General features: G+C 43.6%; 1 protein-coding gene across 2 annotated transcripts in view; it reads left to right on the forward strand.

The window, feature by feature from the left end:
• The window catches only part of GRM8 (glutamate metabotropic receptor 8), a 599,685-nt gene that overhangs the window by 343,218 nt on the left and 235,826 nt on the right, over positions 1 to 20,641 (forward strand). For both annotated transcript variants that reach the window (XM_090042156.1, XM_090042157.1), the window contains exon 7: positions 7,723 to 7,923. In XM_090042156.1, the coding sequence (XP_089898282.1) occupies positions 7,723 to 7,923 (201 nt within the window). The remainder of the gene's footprint in view (positions 1 to 7,722; positions 7,924 to 20,641) is intronic.

The raw sequence follows: 20,641 nt of genomic DNA on the forward strand, positions 1-20,641 counted from the left end.
TTGGCATAAGGCCAGACCATGTAGAGTAGGGGAACTTGTGGGAACTGAAAGATTGCATGGTAAGGCCAGTATGTAAGTAGCAAAGCCTGATGGCCCAAGAGGGACTGCTCAAGGGGAGCAAGAGCAGTGGAGTGTGGCTCAGTAATGGGTGGTATGCCAGATGCCCTGGTGAGAGGGGGGCAGAGTTGAAGAGGCCTCCTGTGAGAGGGGAGTAGGTGTGAATGAGTTGGTGTGTGGAGCCTGACTTTGGACTAGGTTTGCTCTGATCTCAAACTGGGAAGTAATATTAATCTGGATACAATCTGCGAGACATGGGCTGTGGTATAGGGGAGGTGGTATAGTTCGGAGCCACAGATAGCACCCTCTGGCATCAGGGCTGGGAATGGCAACTTCCTGCATTATACCACCAGTTTATGGGAACAACAGAGTCGTGACAGGTGAGAAAAGGTGGACTGCCCCACAGAGACAGGTGTATGGACTGGTATGAGGCCTGGCCCTGAGAGTTGCCCCGTCACAAGGAGGAAGAATTGGAAAAGGTACAGGGAAGGGAAACCAAAATTATATGAGATAAAGAGCAGTTGCCATATCAGGAGAGGCTAAAATGGCTAGGACACTTTAGTTTGGATGAGAGAAGGCTGAGGGGTGGAAATGACAGAGGTATATAAGATCATGAAGGGTGTGTACAAAGTGAACTGGGAATTGTTGTTCACCTAGTCCCAAAATGCTAGAGCTAGGGACACGCACTGAATTTAGTAGGAGACAGGTCTAAGACTAACAAGAGGATGTACTTCTTTATACATTGTATAGTTAACTTGTGAAATTCATTGCCACAGGAAGTGTTAAAGGCAGACAGCATAGCAAGGTTCAAAAAGGGAATAGATAAATTAATAGATGATAGATCTCTTAATAGCTGTTGAACAAAATGGTTGGACACATTTCTAAACCAATAATGGTAGATGGCAGGGAGGGATAGATCATTCTAGGTATACTCTGTTCAGTGCTCTCCCTCTAAAGCATTTACATCTGACACTGTTGGAGACAGGTTACTGGGCAGATAGACAATTGGCCTGGCCCTATATGGCAATTCTTATGTTCTTATGAAACCATTAAAGTTTGGCTGCTAAATTTATAATGATGTATTCTTCTATTGGAGCATCTGTATTTGTAGAAACATGTCCAGTTAACTTTAATTTCAAGCCATAAATGAAAATATTTTAACTTGATACCCAAGGCTGAATAAGTAGTACTTGATAATAATGACATCTGAAGGCTTGGCATTATTTTGGCGGGCGGTTGACTTATATTTATGGCATTGAAAATATGTATCATTTTATAGCTATACATTAACATTTACTTTAGGAAGTATAGTATAATCAAATTTTACAGCCAATTAAGTTGATGAGTCACTGTCATCTTTGTAAATTACTGTTTTAGATGTTTGAGAATGCTAGAAAGAGAAAATGGTTGAAAATCTCAAGAAGGAACACACAAACCTAATTTACAGTTTTCTTCTTTCACTTAATTATGGAAAGCATAGAGACCCTTGGTAAAAAACAGTATAGGTTTTGAACTACTTGGTAAGTGTCTGAAGCATCTTGAAAACATAAATTTTGTGATGCCATCTTCTTACCACCTAATTAAGGAAACACACAGCTCTACTAAATTCATAATCTTGTTTATAATGTATGTGGTAGAATGATTTATGCCTATGTATCTGTGAGAGATACAAATGAAAGATTATATTGCTGGGTTATCCACATAAATCCCATAGGATGTCTCAATACATTATTTTTATAATATAGCAAATTGGACTACCTATTTTTTTTCTGTTAAGCAAAGATAAAATTTTATATTAACACATTTGTACCATTGTGTTTTAATTGTATAAATGTTTGTAAATGTCCATGTTTTGTACATTAGTATTTAGAGAGTGCATCCTCTTAAGCCTTAGAAATTATAATGGTAATTGTCTGGCCTTGTAGAAAGAAAGCTATTGGATCTTCTAGAGGTCCTCAGGGGGTGGGGGGAAAGGCAATTGAGAAAGTTGTGGGAGGGTATCACTTGAGTGGATGAGCAAGCCTGTGAGGCTCAGGTTAGTGTTTGGCACCTCCACACATGGGGGACAATGTACGTACCTGTGGCAGGGGGCCATCCTGGGACCCGGTCTCACGTCAGCCTGCTCACCTGTCTAAGTAGGGCAGTCTGCCCAGTCTCATCTGTCACATCTGTGCTGTTCCCAAAACTTGGTGTAAAATGTGGGAGTCTGCCCATTTTAATGCCCTAATGCCAGAGGGTGCTGTACACGACTGCAACCTCCCTCATCATGTCCCATGCCTTGCAGATTGCATCCTCGAGTTGCTCTATGCTCTGGCTTGTGGCTGGGCCTAACTCAGCCACTTGCTAGGCTTCATTTATTCATCCATTCACTCCACCTCATTGGGCTTCATTTATGCCGCCCTCCTGTCACTGGGGCCTATTACACTCTGCCCTCTCTCACTGGGACTGTTACATGCTAACCTTCACTGGGCCATGCCCAACCTGCCCTGCTCCCTTGAGCAACCACATAGACCATCAGACTTCCCTACTCACTCTCCTTGACTGGTCCTGGTACAACCTTTTGGGCTTCTTCTGCAACCCTCATCTGCACGGTGACCAGCCAGTTCACCTCAACCTGAGCGGAGTTTTGACCCAAGCCCTTCTCTGGTTAACTTGTTACTTTCACTCCCTTGTAGTTGCTTAGAGCCAACTACTTGCCCTTTTGACCCAAACTCAGCCTCACCACATCTGAGGGCTTCCTGGGGTCTCCCTCTGACTCAACACTTGGCTTCACAGCATCTGAGGACTTACCAGGGTCTTGTCCTCTGGCCCAACTACAGCCTCAGCTGTCCATAGATCAACCTTGGCCTCACTGCCCCCTCCTGGGGTTTTGCCTCATGCCCTCCTTCTGGGGCCTTCTAACTGTCCTCTCACCAGGGCCTCACACTTATGCCCTCATTAGGGCCTTCCACATATGCCCCGCTCGCTGTTTCCTCCAGTGTGTTGCACCCCATGGAGCTCAGGTGTTTGGAGATGTGCCCAGACCCCATATCTGTCCCCAGTTCTGGATAACCCACCAGGATGTCAGGCCTGGGGTTTTGAGGCAACCCTCCTCACCTTTCACCAGGGAGGTTACAGGCCTGGCATTTCTGGGGGACTGTCCCACCACAGACAGCCCATCAGACCACCCTTCCTCAGCAGGGTGCAGTTTTCAGTCTTACCCAGGACCAAGCAGGCCTGGTCTCTTCCCTGCTGGGCTACATGTCATTCTGGGGCTGCTACTGGCTGCCTCTCACCCAGAGGCTGAGTTTCAGCCTCCTCCATTCCAGCCTGATTTCTTGCTGGGCCTTTCTTCCCTTAGACAGTGACGTCCCCTTACCCCCCCAGCTGAGGAGACTTTCAGCATCCTTAGGCTCTGGCCCCACCTTCAGGCCAGTCAGGGTGCCAGGTGGCTCATCATGGCCCAGGTCTGCCCCTCGCATTAACTGCCTCTTCAGCCGTCCAGCCCTGGCCCTCTTGCATAGAACAGTTGGGGTCTTCTGGTCCGAGCACTGCAGCAGCCGACCTCCCTAGGCAACAGGGGTCCCTTCCTGGGCCCCATCATATAGCTGTCTCATACTGGGCTTTCTTAGAGCCCCAGGGATCTTAATAAAATGGCTCTACTCTAAACTGGGCTCAGCTGAGCTGCAGGCCTCCCACCTGCCTGTTCTAAGTCAGAGGTTTGCCTAGCCCCAGTGTAGGCCTGACAACCATAAACCCTGTCCCCGTCGGGCTATGCATGCTTCTGAGGCCACCGCCCTTTAGATGTCGGTCCCGCCCAAGGACCCTTGAGGGCAAAGCGGATGTTCCTTCCCCACATCACCGCCCCCGCTCTCGCCTGCCACGTCCTGATGTACCTTCAATGGGGGGGTCAACTGACGGGTTCTTGTTGCCCGGGTCCTCCCAACGGATGTACACGGGGCTCCTACCACCCTTGCACCCCAGCCTCACGCCATCTTCTGGAGCTGGCCCGGAGGAACAGGCACGTGGTTCCTCTTGTCCATCTGCCGCCCTCCTTTACCCCTTTTCCAAATGCTAAAAGGGTCGAGCATCTCCAGTTACGAATCTGGCTCCAGACCCTCAGCTCCTAGGACCTACGTTTCTAATAGGCCCAGTCACCTGCAGTCCCAACGGCGACCCTGCCCCGATCTGGCTCCTCCTTAGGGCTCCTCGCCGCCCTACCGCGCCCCGCGTGCACCTGGCTCCGGCGGGTCCTCCGCGGTGACTTCCCCTCACCGCTATCCAATATAGGTGCCTCCTGCCTGCCACTGACTCCTGGCCACTGCCGCCGGCTCCTGCTCTCCAGCTCCTCTTGCTCTGGCTCCCTGTCCTTCCCTGGATGCCATGGGGCCTCACCCTCTTCTTCCTTCATCCACGTATTTCCTTTTTCGGGGCTATTTGCCCCCTTCGTTGCAGCTGCCGCCGCTTTTATCCGCCCCGGCCGGTTTTCCCCACTGACGTCACCGGCCGGCCACAGCTGAATGAAAAGCCAGCTTGCAAGCCGCGCGGCTTTCCCTGGAGCGTCGACTCCTGCTGCCGGTGAGTTTTCGGTGTCACCCTGGCCTTCCCAAGCTGGGCCAAACTCTTTTTAGGCCAAATGCCTTCTCTCTGGGGCTTGGAGCCTTGCTGGGCCTCTAGGAACCTCCTGCTGTCCCTTATCTCTAAGGTGTTCCCATTAGCAGTTCAGCTAGGTGTTGTTGCTTCCCAGCTGCCAGCAGCTTACTGCTACTTCAACCCTGTGGGCCTGGATAAAAATGGCTGCCTCATCAGGGCTGACCCGCATCTGCCAGCTGCCTGCTTTCAGCCTTAAAGTGGCAGGCACCAAAATGTGCTCTGCCACAGTACTATTCAGCCAAGGCTACAACTCAGCATCATGTTGTACCAATTACAATTATAGAAAGAATCATGAGGTATTCAGTACAAATTACTGCTGGTAATTTTCAGGTGGTTTATATTTATAAAATGTAGCTTGTTTAAACCAAATCCCTTTCTCTGTGTTTGGAAAATGAATGTTAAAAGTTTGAGTATTTGCAGAGAAAAACTTGTATGCTTACCCAGTCAAGGACATTATCATGCAGCTTACCCATTTAACTAAGGTTTCTATTTCAAGTAACTAGTACATTTAAAAAAATTGTGCCTGTTTCACTAATGTTCCTTAAACAGAAAAATAAAATCTTTGAGCTGATATTCAAAGATACTGCACATATCTACACAAGATGTTATATCACCATAGCAATGAGCTATTGCACCGTAGCTCATTGCTACAGCAATGTAGTATCACCAGGCATGAACCATGATGGTGAGGCTACTTAAACAAGTAGTAAGCATGTTCTGAATGTTTGCACCACTATGCAGTCTGCCCCATGTGTAGATGTGCCTGAGTACCCTCAGTTGCCACTAAATGTGATATAACAAGAACTGCTGATTGTCAGAACACACACTTGCTCACCTCTACAAAGTTGTCCAATATTTTTCTGTCTCTATCTACCGTTGCATTACAGAACTGTGGGCTTGATATCTGATAAAATAAAGGCATACAAGTATAGCCACTGGCAATTTTTCAGTTCATCCTTGTTCATAAGATATGTCTTTAGGGCTACTAGGATTCAACAGATGTTGCAAGGCTGAAAGATCTTATACTTAATGTATTTCTAGATATAAAGAATATTGTATTCCTTTTAAGGTTAATGGAACAAAATACATTTGGGACAAGTTTATTTTATTTTTTGAGGGTTTTTTTCTGGTTTAGAAAAGTGATTAAGTTTGGGAAATAAGAGTAAATGATGCAGGTAACAACTTTTTGGAGGTTTGTAAACATGCTTGAAAGAATTTGAATGGAATATTTACTAAGGGTGAAGTTATTATACTCATACTTAAAATGCAAGTGTCCACACTTTAAAGTTCATTAACATTTGTTAAGTGCCCTCTGATCATCTCAAAGTTATGCTACTTCAACTCTGGGCCATGCCATGCTAACATTAGCTCATGTTAGTGTAACTTCACTCTGCTCCATAAAGATTAGATCAGCAATTTACAGTCCTCCAGAACCCCACAATGCACTGTGCCGAGTCCTCCTGCCCCATCCAGGGCAGGTATAGACCCCATGGCCATAGCCATGGCACCTTGCACCACCACTAGTTGTCCCCAGAGAATGCCTGTGCCACGTGTCCTCTGGCACATGGCAAGTTATCCTGCAGGGGGAGGAGAGGCTGGGGCCAGCACTGAGGTGGCCCCATCAGCCTTACCTAGGGGCTTGGGAGCCTCACAGGGCTGCAGCCATGTCATTTCTGCTGCATGGAGCCTGGCTGGCAGCTGAGTGTGAGTCCGGCCTGCCAGGCTCTGGCTTTGGGTGGCACATGCTGCTGTCGCATGTGCCACTCTGTTTTTTTGGGGGTGTTTTTTTTTGACCCTTGGATATTCAGGGGTTAAAAAACCTCTCTGCACTGCTCCCTTGCAACATGGAGAACAACAGAACATGTGGTATGTGGCGCTTTAGACATGTCTGCTGCACTACGTACTGCAGGACTGTACTCATCTGGGTGCAGTCCAAGTGTCCTGGCTCCTAGCCACCCCCACGCTCCCAGCCCTCTAGATGCAAGTCGGAGCTGTGCGGGCAAGAAATGTTATTAACCCTTAATGCACAACTGCTCATAGCACATTCTAACTTTAGCATTGCTTAATATTCTACAGATTTAGTATGGTCTAAATGTAACCTGTAACTTTACTCCAACTGAATTTAAGGTAATTCTTGGGATTAGACTTGCCTTTGATGTCAATGGGCCAGGATTGCAATCCTGTTATTTGGTGTCTGCTGGATTTCATTTCTCCTCAGAAGTGAAATTTTAGTTTGTTTAACTCAGTGGTAATATCTCTATAACTTTTAAGGGTCCAGAATATCAACCTGGATGTCTGTTTAAGATGATTGACTTTTTTCTTTTCATTCTTTGTTTCTTTTGTTCTTTCTTTCAATCCAACAGTATCCACCCTAATCATTCATCTTAAAACTATCTTGCTGAATCCAAAATTTTCTGTGTGGTATTCATTTGTTATTAATAACACAGTTTTTATGAGGAAAAAAAGATGACAATACAATGAAGTACAATTCAAGGTTTCCAATTTTGAGATATAATTCAATGTTAAGTACAGAAAAGGACCTCAAATAAGCATTCTTAAATACAGACAGATGAGCACTACACTGGGGGAAAAACCACCACCTTTTCAACAAGTTTAAATATATTTGATCAAACAATAGATGTAGATATAAATTAAGTAGCCTCTAAATTTCATTTAAAACAGAATGGCAGGCTGCTGTAAAGGTGTCCTATAAATAACAGTAACCAGCTGTTCAATGAAACTTACTAAACTGGAAAGAGAGATTTTGGAATACAAATCTATATTTTTTCTTTCTTTTTCTTGTAATGAAATATTTTGCCCAGAACTCCACACATTGCTTATAAACCTGGCACAGTACATAATGATTAGAGGTAAATCCAGATGGCTATATTTTTTCTTGTCTTCTTTATTTAGCTGATGGATAGCTAATTTTATCTATTAATCTGACTCTAATCTTATGTTCGTACTCGATGCATACATAACACGTACACAGATATAAATAGAAGTGAATTGATTCTTTTTCTCTATCCTTAGGATTAGAAAGAATTGCAAGAGATTCAGCCTATGAGCAAGAAGGAAAGGTGCAATTTGTAATTGATGCTGTTTATTCCATGGCCTATGCACTACACAACATGCATAAAGATCTCTGTCCTGGATATATTGGCCTGTGTCCAAGAATGAGCACAATTGATGGGAAAGAGCTACTTAGTTATATCCGGGCTGTAAACTTTAATGGTAAGTTATACACATTTTTCTCTCTCTAAATGTTTCAAAGGTGTCAAGATATGTTTTCATCTATATATAGGACATTTTGAGACACAGTGGAAAACACAGGATTAGAGGCAATTCCCTTTTTAATCAGAAGTGTGAGTTTTTCCACCTGCTTTGAAACCCCAAGCGTATTTTTCATCTTAACGTTAAGCTGCTCCTAAAAGAGACGGGCATTAAAAATAAGAATCTGTCAATCAAAATATTCTGGTGGAAATTTGTTATTACAGAAACAAGCAGAAGATGCATGTAACTCTATTGATGGATTCAATTCTTGCGATGGTACATATTCATGCATTCGGCATGTCTTTTTGTAAATTATTTTCTTTTTAAAAACGATTTTCTTCCAAAAGTAAATAATTTGGAATTTGCTTTTATTTTACATATTTAAAATTTGTTGATTAAAAAAGTCAAAGCCCTATTTCTATTTCATTACTTTGACTCAGTAATTCAGTCCATTTTAAGCCAACTTTTGTGTATATATTCTTTAAACTACACTGCACAAAATGGTGTCCCGTTGGGATCTGCCTGCTAGGGAATATATCGTTACTGTTGCCTATGTCCCTGTCAGAAAGGACCAATAAAAAACATACTTAATTTATGGGTCCTAATTTGAAAAAAAGCAGGTCATATATCAAGGCAAAACAAAGTTACTGAAACTTATAGTCTTCTATGACAGTCATAATTGTAGTAAATTTCATTTGCCATTGCATCATTTCATCTGAAAACTTTTTTATTGTATGTTTTTTTTCCTACTTGACTGTAATCCACATACTAGACATGCCTCCTAACCATACAGAGAGTAGCACTGTCTATCACAATACACTCCAATGACCTCAGCTGCCAGCCTTTTTTAAAAAAAAAACACAAGGTCATTTTCAGTTTAGCTTCTAAGTGGAAGCTTTTTTTGCTTCAGGTAACACACCAGATCATTTGGTTGATATGCACATTGGCTGTAGTCTGCAAAAATTTTTTATCTTCTAAACGTATTTTCCTATGACATTTTCATGAAAAGGGAATCCCAATCTCTGAGACTATAAAGAATAAATGGATTTAATTTATTCTTAACCACTTTTCAAGAAAACCTTGAGCAAAATATGTAGGTGGCAAATTGGAAATGTCATGATAAGAAAAGTATGCTCTATATTATAGGGTTTGGGGTGATAATTATCTACGATTCCCATAGATGGTCCCTAAATTAAGGCAAAAGTGATCCATTTTCATTTAGTTGGTATAACAGTTCAACATAAAAAGATAAAAAGATTAAAGGTTGTACAGTTTATATGAAACCACTTTTGCCCTAATGGTTGGCATATTTGATCAGCATCTGTCACAAGCTCTCCCAGGTTTAGAAACTGTTTGCAGCAAATGAGAGGAGATGAAAAAGTGGGTGTTGTAGATATATAATTATGGTTTCTGAACACATTTGATCTCTTTCTTTATATTAGCAAGTTATCAAAAGTAGGTCAAAACGAAAATTGATCTGAGGTGAATTTTCTATGCCCTATGAAATAATTCTGTTAATTAATCCTCTAGGGTCTGCCTTATTACGCCCCATGCACATAGACACTGGACTCTGGATTTGGCCCATAACTCATGGTGACTTGTAGACATCTCAGATTTATGGACCTCTATGTTGTAGTTGGGAGGGATGTACATGGGAACTTAAGAAGTATCAGAATTTAAATGCAATTCATTGTCTTTAGTTGTAGCTGCTTGTCACAGGACACTAAGGTGCCTGCTCCTGGAAGAGCAGAAACTTCCTGGGGAGAGCCTAAAGAGACGGACAGAAGCCCAGGTTCAGGTTATCAGGGCAACAGGCTAGTGAGCAAATTAGCCTGCACCTGCACCTGGCCAGCTGACCAGAAGAGGCAGGGCCCTGGTCCCATATAAACCCCAGGATGGAACTAGGGAAGGCAGTTCTCTGCCAGTGGCCAAAGGGAAAGGAGCCCTCCTAGATGAAGTGAAGGGAAGAGGCCTGACTAAGTTCTGCTTCTGGTAGTGTTAAGGGGCAGAGCACACCTTGTGCATCTTGAGTTATGGTACTGCCTAGGGGCTTGCATTTTTTACTTTTGTTTCTAACACTGGTGGTTTGGGTTGAGGCTATTAGGCCTCATTAAGGGGGCCCACTATAGTGTGGGGACCCCGGCACCAGAGATGGTATAGAGTTCAGAGGTGAACAGACCCTGATGCCAGTGTGACTTCAATTACCCGGATATCTTGTGGGAAGATCACTTAGCTAAATCTGAGCGGGCGCAAAGCTTTCTCTCATGCGTGGATGACCTCTACCTGACTCAAGAAGTCTATGGGCCAACGAGAGGCAAAGCGCTGCTTGACCTGGTACTGGCTACGGGGGACGACCTGATGCCAGTGTGGGTGCAGAGACTGAGACAGGGCCATGGAGAGCCCAGTGCCAGTGTGGGTGCAGAGTGAGATGGGGCTGCAGAGAGTCCTGTGATGACCCGAAGGCTGAATGAAACCAAGGCCTCAGAGGGACACTGTGTCTATACCATCTGTGAGGTTTAGGGCATGGCAAAGGGGCAGTTTGGAGCCACGCATATAGCCTAAAAGGCTGCGGGTGTCCCGAGACATCCATTTTGAAATGGGACCCACAAGAGGTCTAGGAATCCATCAGGCTCCATGGGGTGCCTCCATGAGGTCTATCAGGGCTCTGTCCAACTAGACTTGAAGGCAGCCTCCCTATTTATTATAATTACATCAAGACATGGCAGGAAAGAATGTGGGTGCCCATTGGGCGAAATTGGCATGGTCAAGGGGCCCTAGGGGTCCCACAGACATCCCTGGGGACCCTGTCCTGTGACACTGCTATTGCCTGCTCACTACTGCATTAAAGGTTTTGATTCTAGAAAGCTTGCCCAAGATATCATGGGACACATACTGTGCCAATTTTCCATATGGCATATGGTGACAAAGGTGGGATTTGGCACATGTTCCAGGTGGATGTTGCCAGACTCTTATCTGAGAAAAGATTACCCAAAGAGGGGAGCAGTAAAGTGGAACACTGGGTGGTAACTTTTCCACCAGACAAAATATTGCATGTAAAGCTAATGGGGAAAGAAGCCAAGGTAATGTTTTATGAATCTGTAATCATGAAACTGGTTTCTGTATAGATATTTTTGTTTCTTCACAAAAATGCTATTTTTCTCTTAGGAAATAAAGCATAAATATATCAATAGCTGTATGAAAACTATGGGGCAGGAACAGAAAACTTTTTCAAGGGTCTCATTAGTTTTAATTAGTTCCCTCTCTCCTGGTAGGCTGGCATGATTTTGACCCCTTTCTGCTTTGCAAGAATGTAGCAATTCTCATTATCCAAGGATAACAAATCTTACCAATATGCAATTTTTCTTTGTTTGGCTTTACAGCATCTCTTCCCTCTTTTGTCCAGTCATTTACAGATATTGAGTCCATTGCTTCTTTTTTGTTGCACCCAGGCACCTGTTGACTTCCCTCATGGTTGAGGGGTATAACTTATATTGACACATCCAGTCCAATAGTCAGAGCTTCCTTAAATGTGATTAGATGCAGCTAATGATATGAAGGTTGTCTTACCGGACTGAAAGCATTACTAAAGCAGAAAACATATTGCTATTAGCTGAAGATAATGATTTGGTTCTTGGATTTAAGTAATTTAATATTAAAAATGCTTATTTTATTTTTCTTTGTTTACTTTTATTTATATTACAAAGAATTATTTTTCCTCTACAGGATTCATCCATGTAATATTTTGTGACATCTGCATGACAGCAGTGTGATCATAATCTCTAAACTGCAGTGCATTGATGTAATTGATGTGACATTAGTTTCTGCTTAGATATTCTTCGACAAGTTACGATTTAAATACAGACTATCACACTACACAATGTGATCGTAATAGGGATGGCATTTTCACATGTGTAATAGGAAAGAGGAAATCTAGTTGATGTGTCAATTTCTGCCTGTGAATCCGTTTTAGTGAGTTGTTCAGTCTGCTTGTCATTGTTGTTGTTATGTTTTTGTTTTCTTGTTTTTATGGAGCAAGTAACAAAGCATATAATATAGAACACAAAATCAATAGACAGTTTGGTAATTAATCCAATTTAATAGGAGAACCTGGAACAGTCATGTGTCTACAGCATTTTGTTGTGTCATCTAGAAATTCAGAGTTTGCGAATGCTGAAAATTTTCTAGGAGTACTGTTTTACTGGCAAGCTATACTTCTGTGATATGCTAGGTGAGTACAGTTAAGAGAGTGTTAACAATGCTGCCTAGTTATTTGGGCAAAGGACATGTAACTACTGTCTGTTTTATTTAAATATTCACCGCAATAGCCACAGCATATTTGTTTTGTAGAAGAAAAACTGTGGATTAGAAATTAAAGCATGGAATTTAGACCCAGAGTCCACAAGCACAGTTTTAATTTTGCCAGTGATATGCTATGTAATAGCTAGAAAAGAATTTGTCCTCTCTGGTTGTTGTTAGCTTAGCCACTAGCTGGTTGGCTTCTGCTATGTTGCAGGAAGATAAGGAACCAACCAAAGAAAGTGGAGGCATTAATTATTTGCGCCTCTGGGTCAGTTGCCATTTGTATGGGTCCTTCCCTAAGAATTCTGCAGGGATACGAGCTTGGAAGACCCAACATTTTGTGTTGTCATTACAGGTTCTCTTTCCCTATAAGCAGACAAATAGTAGAAAACTCTGTGACAGGAACCCCCCAAAGTGTTTTTTCCACTTTTACCTCCCTCCTCTGTGGTTTTTTCCCCCCTCCCTTTCAAGTGTAAAGTCACAATTCACATTCTATGCATAACTGAAACAATTCAGACGTAACCTCTCTGTTTTTTCTTTCCCAAGGTAAATTTATTTTTAAATGTTTACCCCTTCCTTTCTTTTTTTAAAGCAAAAGCTGTATTGGAGAATATGGTAATTAAGCATGTAAAGGACAATATGCACAATGATGTAACTGTATTTAACATTAAATCATGTCACATCATATTTCTACAGTATTATCATTTCAATTCAGTTTTATTGCACAATATTGTACAAAATAAGCTGAGGAATTTTGTGATGTGCTAAGTGTAAAATACTGTTTTCTTAATGCATTCAGGAGAAGTTCCTATCATTTTGTCTGATCAATCACTAAAAGTTCATACATGATGTTCTGAAGTACTTTTAAAAAGTAATCATCTGGATCTAAATCTGAATGGAAATAGTGAATCTATTGATATTTCCCAGGCAACAGTTAAAACTGCATCAGGCAGATTCGGTTTGATTATATAGTCTATTTCCATTGATGTTCCTCTGCAAAAATAAAGAAGAGATTATTATAGTTATCATCCCAAAAAATACAGATGAGACTTTCCAGTTTTTACATAACCTTTTATACTATTCAGGTTGAGAAATAGAAAAATGGCCAATTTCCCGGTAGCTTCCTTGCTAAGGTATTATGTGAAAGTAATGAGCTGTTCTTCATCTACATTTAAGCATGCGTATATTGTGGATGCATCTATGCATGATGCGACATTGCTGTAGCAACATGTTACAGCAGTGTAGCATTTGCAGGCATTTTTACATAACCAGCAGCTACTTAGCCATAGCATAACGCTATACCGGGGGGAGCATGTCGCTATAGTGAAGTAGCTGCAAAAAATAACCGTGCACCATGCTTACAGTGCACTATAGGCTGTTACTGTGCCATGATTTAGTACTCCCAAAAGGTAGTACTTCCAAAAGTTACACATGTAGTACTTCCAAAAGTGAGACTTCCATAGTGACACATGTAGGTGCACCTTCAGTGTAGAACATTATGTTAAGAGTATTTTACAGTTGTATGATTAAGGATTTGACCTGTATTCCAAAAAAGAGAAGGAAAGGGTCCCCTTATTTTCTTGCATAAACTAGAAGTCATAGCAAAGAGGAGAAACTGGCTTCATCTTATGTGTGGGCAGGGACAAGGAGGGAAGAAGCTGGGAAGGTGACTGATTCCATCCTTCATCCTTCATCCTCACAAGTGCAGCCAAGGGAGTGCATAGAGACTTCCAGTATACCTCAGTAGAAGGCTACTTCTTTCCTGTAGCAACATTCAGGAAATTAACTCTGATTCTCAATATCATAATCCCTTTCTCAGCCAGCTCTGAAGCAAATGAATAAGGCACTGGGGTAAATGTAGAATAATCTTGCCCTTTTTGTTTTTTGAATAAGAAAGTGTAAGAGTATACAAGTTTTTTTTCCCCCTTTAGCCCTAGACAAACATTTGTAGACACTTGTACTATTTTTTCCTATTTCATTCTTTTATATTTACCTAAATGTATGTTTCAGTGGTCCAGCTTATATTTATTGGCCTAGATTCTGAAGATAGTAAATTATCTTCTCTCAAAGGTACGTATTTAATTCATTTCGTCACCATGCACACAAAAAGATTATCACTCATTAAAAAGCATTATGAAAGGTTAGAAAATATGGATTACAAAAGTTAGAAGACAAAAATAAAAACCAATATGGAAACTCAAGTAAAGCTATGGCTGCCTCATAGAATTAATTTCTTTAAAAGTCATCAGAGACTATGATAATATATTTGTTAGGGAAAATAAAACAAATAGGCATTTGCGGGAGGACAGTTCTTAAAAAATGGAAAGCAAAATGTCTTAGGAACTATTGTGATCCAACCAGAGAGCCATACCCATAGCATCAGCTATTTGTATAATTCATATGACATTCCAATTATTTGCATGCACTACTAGTGCTTTGACCTGGATTTTGAAATTCAGGGGACATGAATATGCAGATCAAATTTCATCTCCTCAAATAAATCTGGCACCTCTATATTTTTAACTTCAGCCTCAAACACAGTCTACAAATTTACCCAGTTCTTGATGAATTCTAAAACAGTCTAACATTTTCAGAAGGCTCAAACTTCAAAATCAATAAGCATGGAGGATGATTTGCAGCTCATAAGATTAGGGTCTATACCTGAATTTTCAAAAACCTCAATCATAAGCATGTTAAGGTACATATTTACCCTGCTTTCTGCCTAATAAGGGCTTGACTCACTGCAGCATGAGAAAGTCCCAGTGGAACTAGTTCTGAAAATGTTTTTCTCATCTGCTGCTGTATGCAGGCCCCAGATCTGAAAGTACACCAGTGAGTGCTTTGGGGTTGCACCAAGCAACTGTTCTTATAAGCCTTGTGGTATTTGTTCTTTTTCAGAGAATCTTATGTTTAGTTTAGTTTTGGTTTAGGTCATGACCAGCATAGGTACAAATAAATGTTTGAAAATGTTACAAGAGTGTAACTGAACAAAAAAGGTAACCAAAAAAGACCTCAAATTTATACATGTACAGCCAACATGGATTTATCAAGAGCAAGCCATGCTTGACTAAACTGTTTTCCTTCTTTGACAGGATGACAGATTCTGTGGATGGAGAAATTAGTAGTGCAAGGTTTTAGGACTGTCTCCCGTGATACTCTCAATAGTAAGCTTAGGAAATACAAACTAGATGGAAATACTGTAAACTGAATACAGAAGTGGTTGGAGCATCATGCTCAAATAATAATCAATAAATAGATGCAAGTATTGAATGAGGTTCTTAATATTTTTTGAAGGTCTGATATTGCTTAATATCTTCATTAATTGTTTGGAAGATGGGATTGTGTGCATGCTGATGACACCAAACTTTGTATATTGCAGACACTCTGGAGGGTAGGATTAGGACTCAAAATGACTGATAAATTGGAAAAATGGTCCAAATTAATCAAGTTAAACTTAGTAAGGACATGTGCACAGTCCTGCACTTATCATGGGTACAAATGCCGACTGGAGAATGACTGACTAGGCTGCAGTACTGCAAAAAAGTACCTGGGGTTTCTGGAAGACTGTAAACTGAATATGAGTCAACAGTATGCTATGATTGCAAAAAAGAAAATAGAAAAAAAAGCCAATAGCAAAATGAGCTTTATTAATAAGACCCTCAGAAACAAGCCAAGGCAAGAAAAGATGTAGATGAATTGGAATGAGTCCAGTGAAGAGCAGCAAGAATGATAAGAGTCCAGGAAACATGATTTACAAGGAAAGGCTGTAAGAATTGAGATTATTTAGCCTGCAAAAGAGAAGATTGAGGGGGGAATTTGATTAGATTCTTCCTATACCTGCGGGGTAGTTATACAGAAAATGGTGATAAACCAGCAGAACTCAACCTTTTAGAGTGCTGAGCTGGATGCTTGTGATACCATTGCATCACAGGACACTTCTCTTTCCAGTAGGGGAGGAAGGAAGGAGAGGACAAGGAGGGAAGAAGAAGAGAACAGAGACCACTGCAAAAAGAATTGGCAGCATGATGCAGGGCAGGGGCTGCACCAGCGCAGGGAAAGGGATGCACAAGGCCAAGCTGCTTTCCACTGATTCTCTATGCTGTGGGTGAGATCCATTTACTTCTGTGCATGGATGACTGGTGCCTCCTGATCCTGGAGGGGCATCAGTGGTCAATCACTGACTGGGGAAGGTCCCCCAGAAGCTGGTTGCTGACCAGGGGGAGTCCCCTAGTGGCTGATTGCCGCTGGCACTTCTGCCAGTGGTGGCAAACCCAGAAGTGCCACCAGTGTTTCTCTCAGCACCCCTACCTTCTCAGGACAGAGCACCAACCATCACTCCCCACTCCCCAGCCAGTGACGGCCGATTTCAGGGGGGGCACATGCCCCCACATGTCCTCCCACATATTGCCTATACTTCTGTGGCTAGATCTGGCCTGGGGGCTGTAGGTTAAGCACCACAACTATTATCTATGGCAGTAGGACTTGGACCAATGGTTTTAAATTGCAGCAAGAGAAACTTAGGTTAGATATTAGGAAGACCTGTCTCATTATGAGGTAGGTTAAGCACTGGAAAAAACCATGTAGAATGGTTATGGAACTTTCAGTTTTGGAAGTTTTTAAGAGCAGGTTAGACCAGCACTTGTCTAGACTGATTGATATGGGGATGATCCTGCCTTGAGCAGTGGATTAGAATAGATAACCTCCTCAGGTCCCTTCTAGTCTTACTTTTTCTATGATTCTGTGAATTCATACAGCTGTTTCTGAAAGTGACTAATATTATCCAGTGGTCTGAATCACTCAATAAGTGTAATCACACCAGGATTATAAACTGAAACTGTTGCAAAAGTTGAGAGATGTGATTCTCTAGTGAACTTAGGTATTTCATAGATTTCATATTTCATAGATTTCATAGACATTAGGTCTAGAAGGGACCTCGGGAGATCATCGAGTCCCCCCTGCCCAAAGGGCAGGAAGTCAGCTGGGGTCAAAGGATCCCAGCAAGTTAAGCATCCAATTTACTCTTGAAGGTGTTCAATGTAGGTGCTTGAACCACCTCCGCTGGCAGACTGTTCCAGACCTTGGGGGCTTGGACAGTAAAGAACTTCTTCCTTATGTCCAGCCTGAAATGGTCTTGCAGGAGTTTGTGATTGTTCGACCTCATCATCCCTTGGGGCGCTCTGGTGAACAAACGTTCCCCCAGATCCTGGTGGTCACCCTTGATAAATTTATAGGTGGCCATCAGATCACCCCTGAGCCTACGCTTTTCCAGGCTAAAGAGTCCCATGTCTCTCAGCCTGTCATTGTAAGATCTGTTTTCCTGGCCTCTGATCATGCGTGTGGCTCTCCTCTGGACTCTCTCAAGCTTCTCCACATCCTTTTTGAATTGTGGAGCCCAAAACTGGACGCAGTACTCCAGCTGCGGCCTCACCAAGGCCGAGTACAAGGGGAGAATGACGTCCCGGGATTGGCTCGAGAAGCATCTATGGATGCAAGCCAGCGTTTTGGTCACTTCACTAGCCACAGCATCGCATTGCAGGCTTATGTTCATCTTGTGGTCAATGATGACCCCCAAGACTCTTTCTTCTGTAGTGCTAACCAACGTAGCACTACTGAGCCTATAAGGGTGCTGCAGGTTTTTCCTCCCAAGGTGGAGAACCTTGCATTTTTCAGTGTTAAACACCATCAGGTTCTCGTCTGCCCATTTGCTGAGCTTGTCCAGGTCAGCCTGGATCACCTGCCTGTCCCCTGGCATGGATGCTTTGCCCCAAAGTTTGGTGTCATCGGCGAACTTGGCCAGTCCACTCCTGACTCCAATGTCCACATCATTAATGAAGATGTTGAACAGTATGGGTCCCAGGACAGAGCCTTGAGGGACCCCACTGGTCACAGGGCACCACAATGAGTGACTGCCATCAATCACAACCCTCTGGGTCTGACCACGGAGCCAATTTCCAAGCCAGCAGATCGTGGTGGAGCCAAGGCCACAACCGGCCAGTTTGGCCAAGAGGTGATCATGGGATAACAGATCAAAAGCTTTTTTGAAGTCAAGATATATGACATCAACCTCTTCTCCCTTGTCCAGGTGATAGGTCACCTGGTCATAGAAGGAAATGAGATTGGTTAAACAAGACCTACCTGCAACAAACCCATGCTTGCTATCTCTTAGAATGTTAGCCTGGGCCAGTCCCTCAAGGATGGCCTCCTTAATAAACTTTTCTAGGATCTTCCCCAGGATAGACGTCAGGCTAATGGGCCTGTAGTTAGCCGGATCCACTCTCCTCCCTTTCTTGAAGATCGGCACCACATTGGCCTTCTTCCAGTCTTCAGGCACTACACCAGAGTGCCAGGAGCTTTCATAGATTTCATAGACATTAGGGCTGGAAGGGACCTCGGGAGATCATTGAGTCCAGCCCCCTGCCCAAAGGGCAGGAAGTCAGCTGGGGTCATAGGATCCCAGCAAGATAAGCATCCAATTTACTCTTGAAGGTGTTCAATGTAGGTGCTTGAACCACCTCCAGTGGCAGACTGTTCCAGACCTTGGGGGCTCGGACAGTAAAGAAATTCTTCCTTATGTCCAGCCTGAAACAGTCTTGCAGGAGTTTGTGACCGTTCGACCTCGTCATCCCTTGGGGCGCTCTGGTGAACAGATGTTCCCCCAGATCCTGGTGGTCACCCCTGATAAACTTATAGGTGGCCATCAGATCACCCCTGAGCCTGTGCTTTTCCAGGCTAAAGAGTCCCGTGGCTCTCAGCCTGTCATCGTAAGATCTGTTTTCCTGACCTCTGATCATGCGCGTGGCTCTCCTCTGGACTCTCTCAAGCTTCTCCACATCCTTTTTGAATTGTGGAGCCCAAAACTGGAAGCAGTACTCCAGCTGCGGCCTCACCAAGGCCGAGTACAAGGGGAGAATGACATCCCGGGATTTGCTCGAGAAGCATCTATGGATGCACGCCAGCATTTTGGTCGCTTTACTAGCCGCAGCATCGCATTGGAGGCTCATGTTCATCTTGTGGTCAATGATGACCCCCAAGTCTTTTTCTTCTGTAGTGCTAACCAACGTAGCACTGCTGAGCCTATAAGGGTGCTGCAGGTTTTTCCTCCCAAGGTGGAGAACCTTGCATTTTTCGGTGTTAAACACCATCAGGTTCTCGTCTGCCCATTTGCTGAGCTTGTCCAGGTCAGCCTGGATCACCCGCCTATCTTCTGGCGTGGATGCTTTGCCCCAAAGTTTGGTGTCATCAGCAAACTTGGCCAGTCCACTCCTAACTCCAATGTCCACATCATTAATGAAGATGTTGAACAGTATGGGTCCCAGGACAGAGCCTTGAGGGACCCCACTGGTTACAGGGCACCATGATGATTGACTGCCATCAATCACAACCCTCTGGGTCCGACCACGAAGCCAATTTCCCAGCCAGCGGATCGTGGTGGAGCCAAGGCCACAACTGGGCAGTTTGGCCAAGAGGTGATCATGGGATACCAGATCAAAAGCTTTTTTGAAGTCAAGATATATGACATCAATCTCTTCTCCCTTGTCCAGGTGATAGGTCACCTGGTCATAGAAGGAAATGAGATTGGTCAAACAAGACCTACCTGCAACAAACCCGTGCTGGCTGTCCCTTAGAATGTTAGCCTGGGCCAGTCCATCAAGGATGGCCTCCTTAATAAACTTTTCTAACATCTTCCCCAGGATAGAAGTCAGGCTAATGGGCCTGTAGTTAGCCGGATCCACTCTCCTCCCTTTCTTGAAGATCGGCACCACATTGGCCTTCTTCCAGTCTTCGGGCACTACACCAGAGTGCCAGAAGTTTTCAAAGACCCGTGCCAGGGGCTGGGCTATGACGCTCGCCAGCTCCTTGAGTACCCTGGGGTGCAGGTTGTCAGGGCCAGCTGACTTGAAGGTATCCAGCTTCTCAAGGTGTTCCTTCACGAGGTCAGCATTGATGGAGGGTAGGGGATCCCCCTCACCCAGATTTCCCTGTCCCATAGCAGGCATGGGCATCCCGTGTGACTGATGAAAGACTGATGCAAAATACCTATTTAATAGGTTGGCTTTTTCCTGGGCGTCAGTTGTCAGTTGCCCCATCTGGTTTAGCAGGGGTCCAACATTGCCCTTGCTTTTCCTCCAGCTCCCCACATATCTGAAAAAGGACTTTTTGTTGTCCTTGATGCCTGAAGCTAGTTGGAGTTCAGTTGCAGCCTTGGCTTTCCTGGTTTGCTCCCTGCAGGACCGGACCAGCGCGGAGTAATCCTCCTTGGAGGTGAATCCCGTCCTCCATCCTTTGTAGGCTTTCCTTTTTAGCCACAGGAGGTCTGCTAGGTCCCTGGAGAGCCAGGGGGGCTGCTGTGCCTTCTTGCTGCCTTTCCTCCGTGTTGGGA

Source organism: Crocodylus siamensis, chromosome 4 (genome assembly GCF_052110815.1).
Source record: "Crocodylus siamensis isolate JL-2025a chromosome 4, ASM5211081v1, whole genome shotgun sequence".
NCBI classification, from domain to species: domain Eukaryota; kingdom Metazoa; phylum Chordata; order Crocodylia; family Crocodylidae; genus Crocodylus; species Crocodylus siamensis.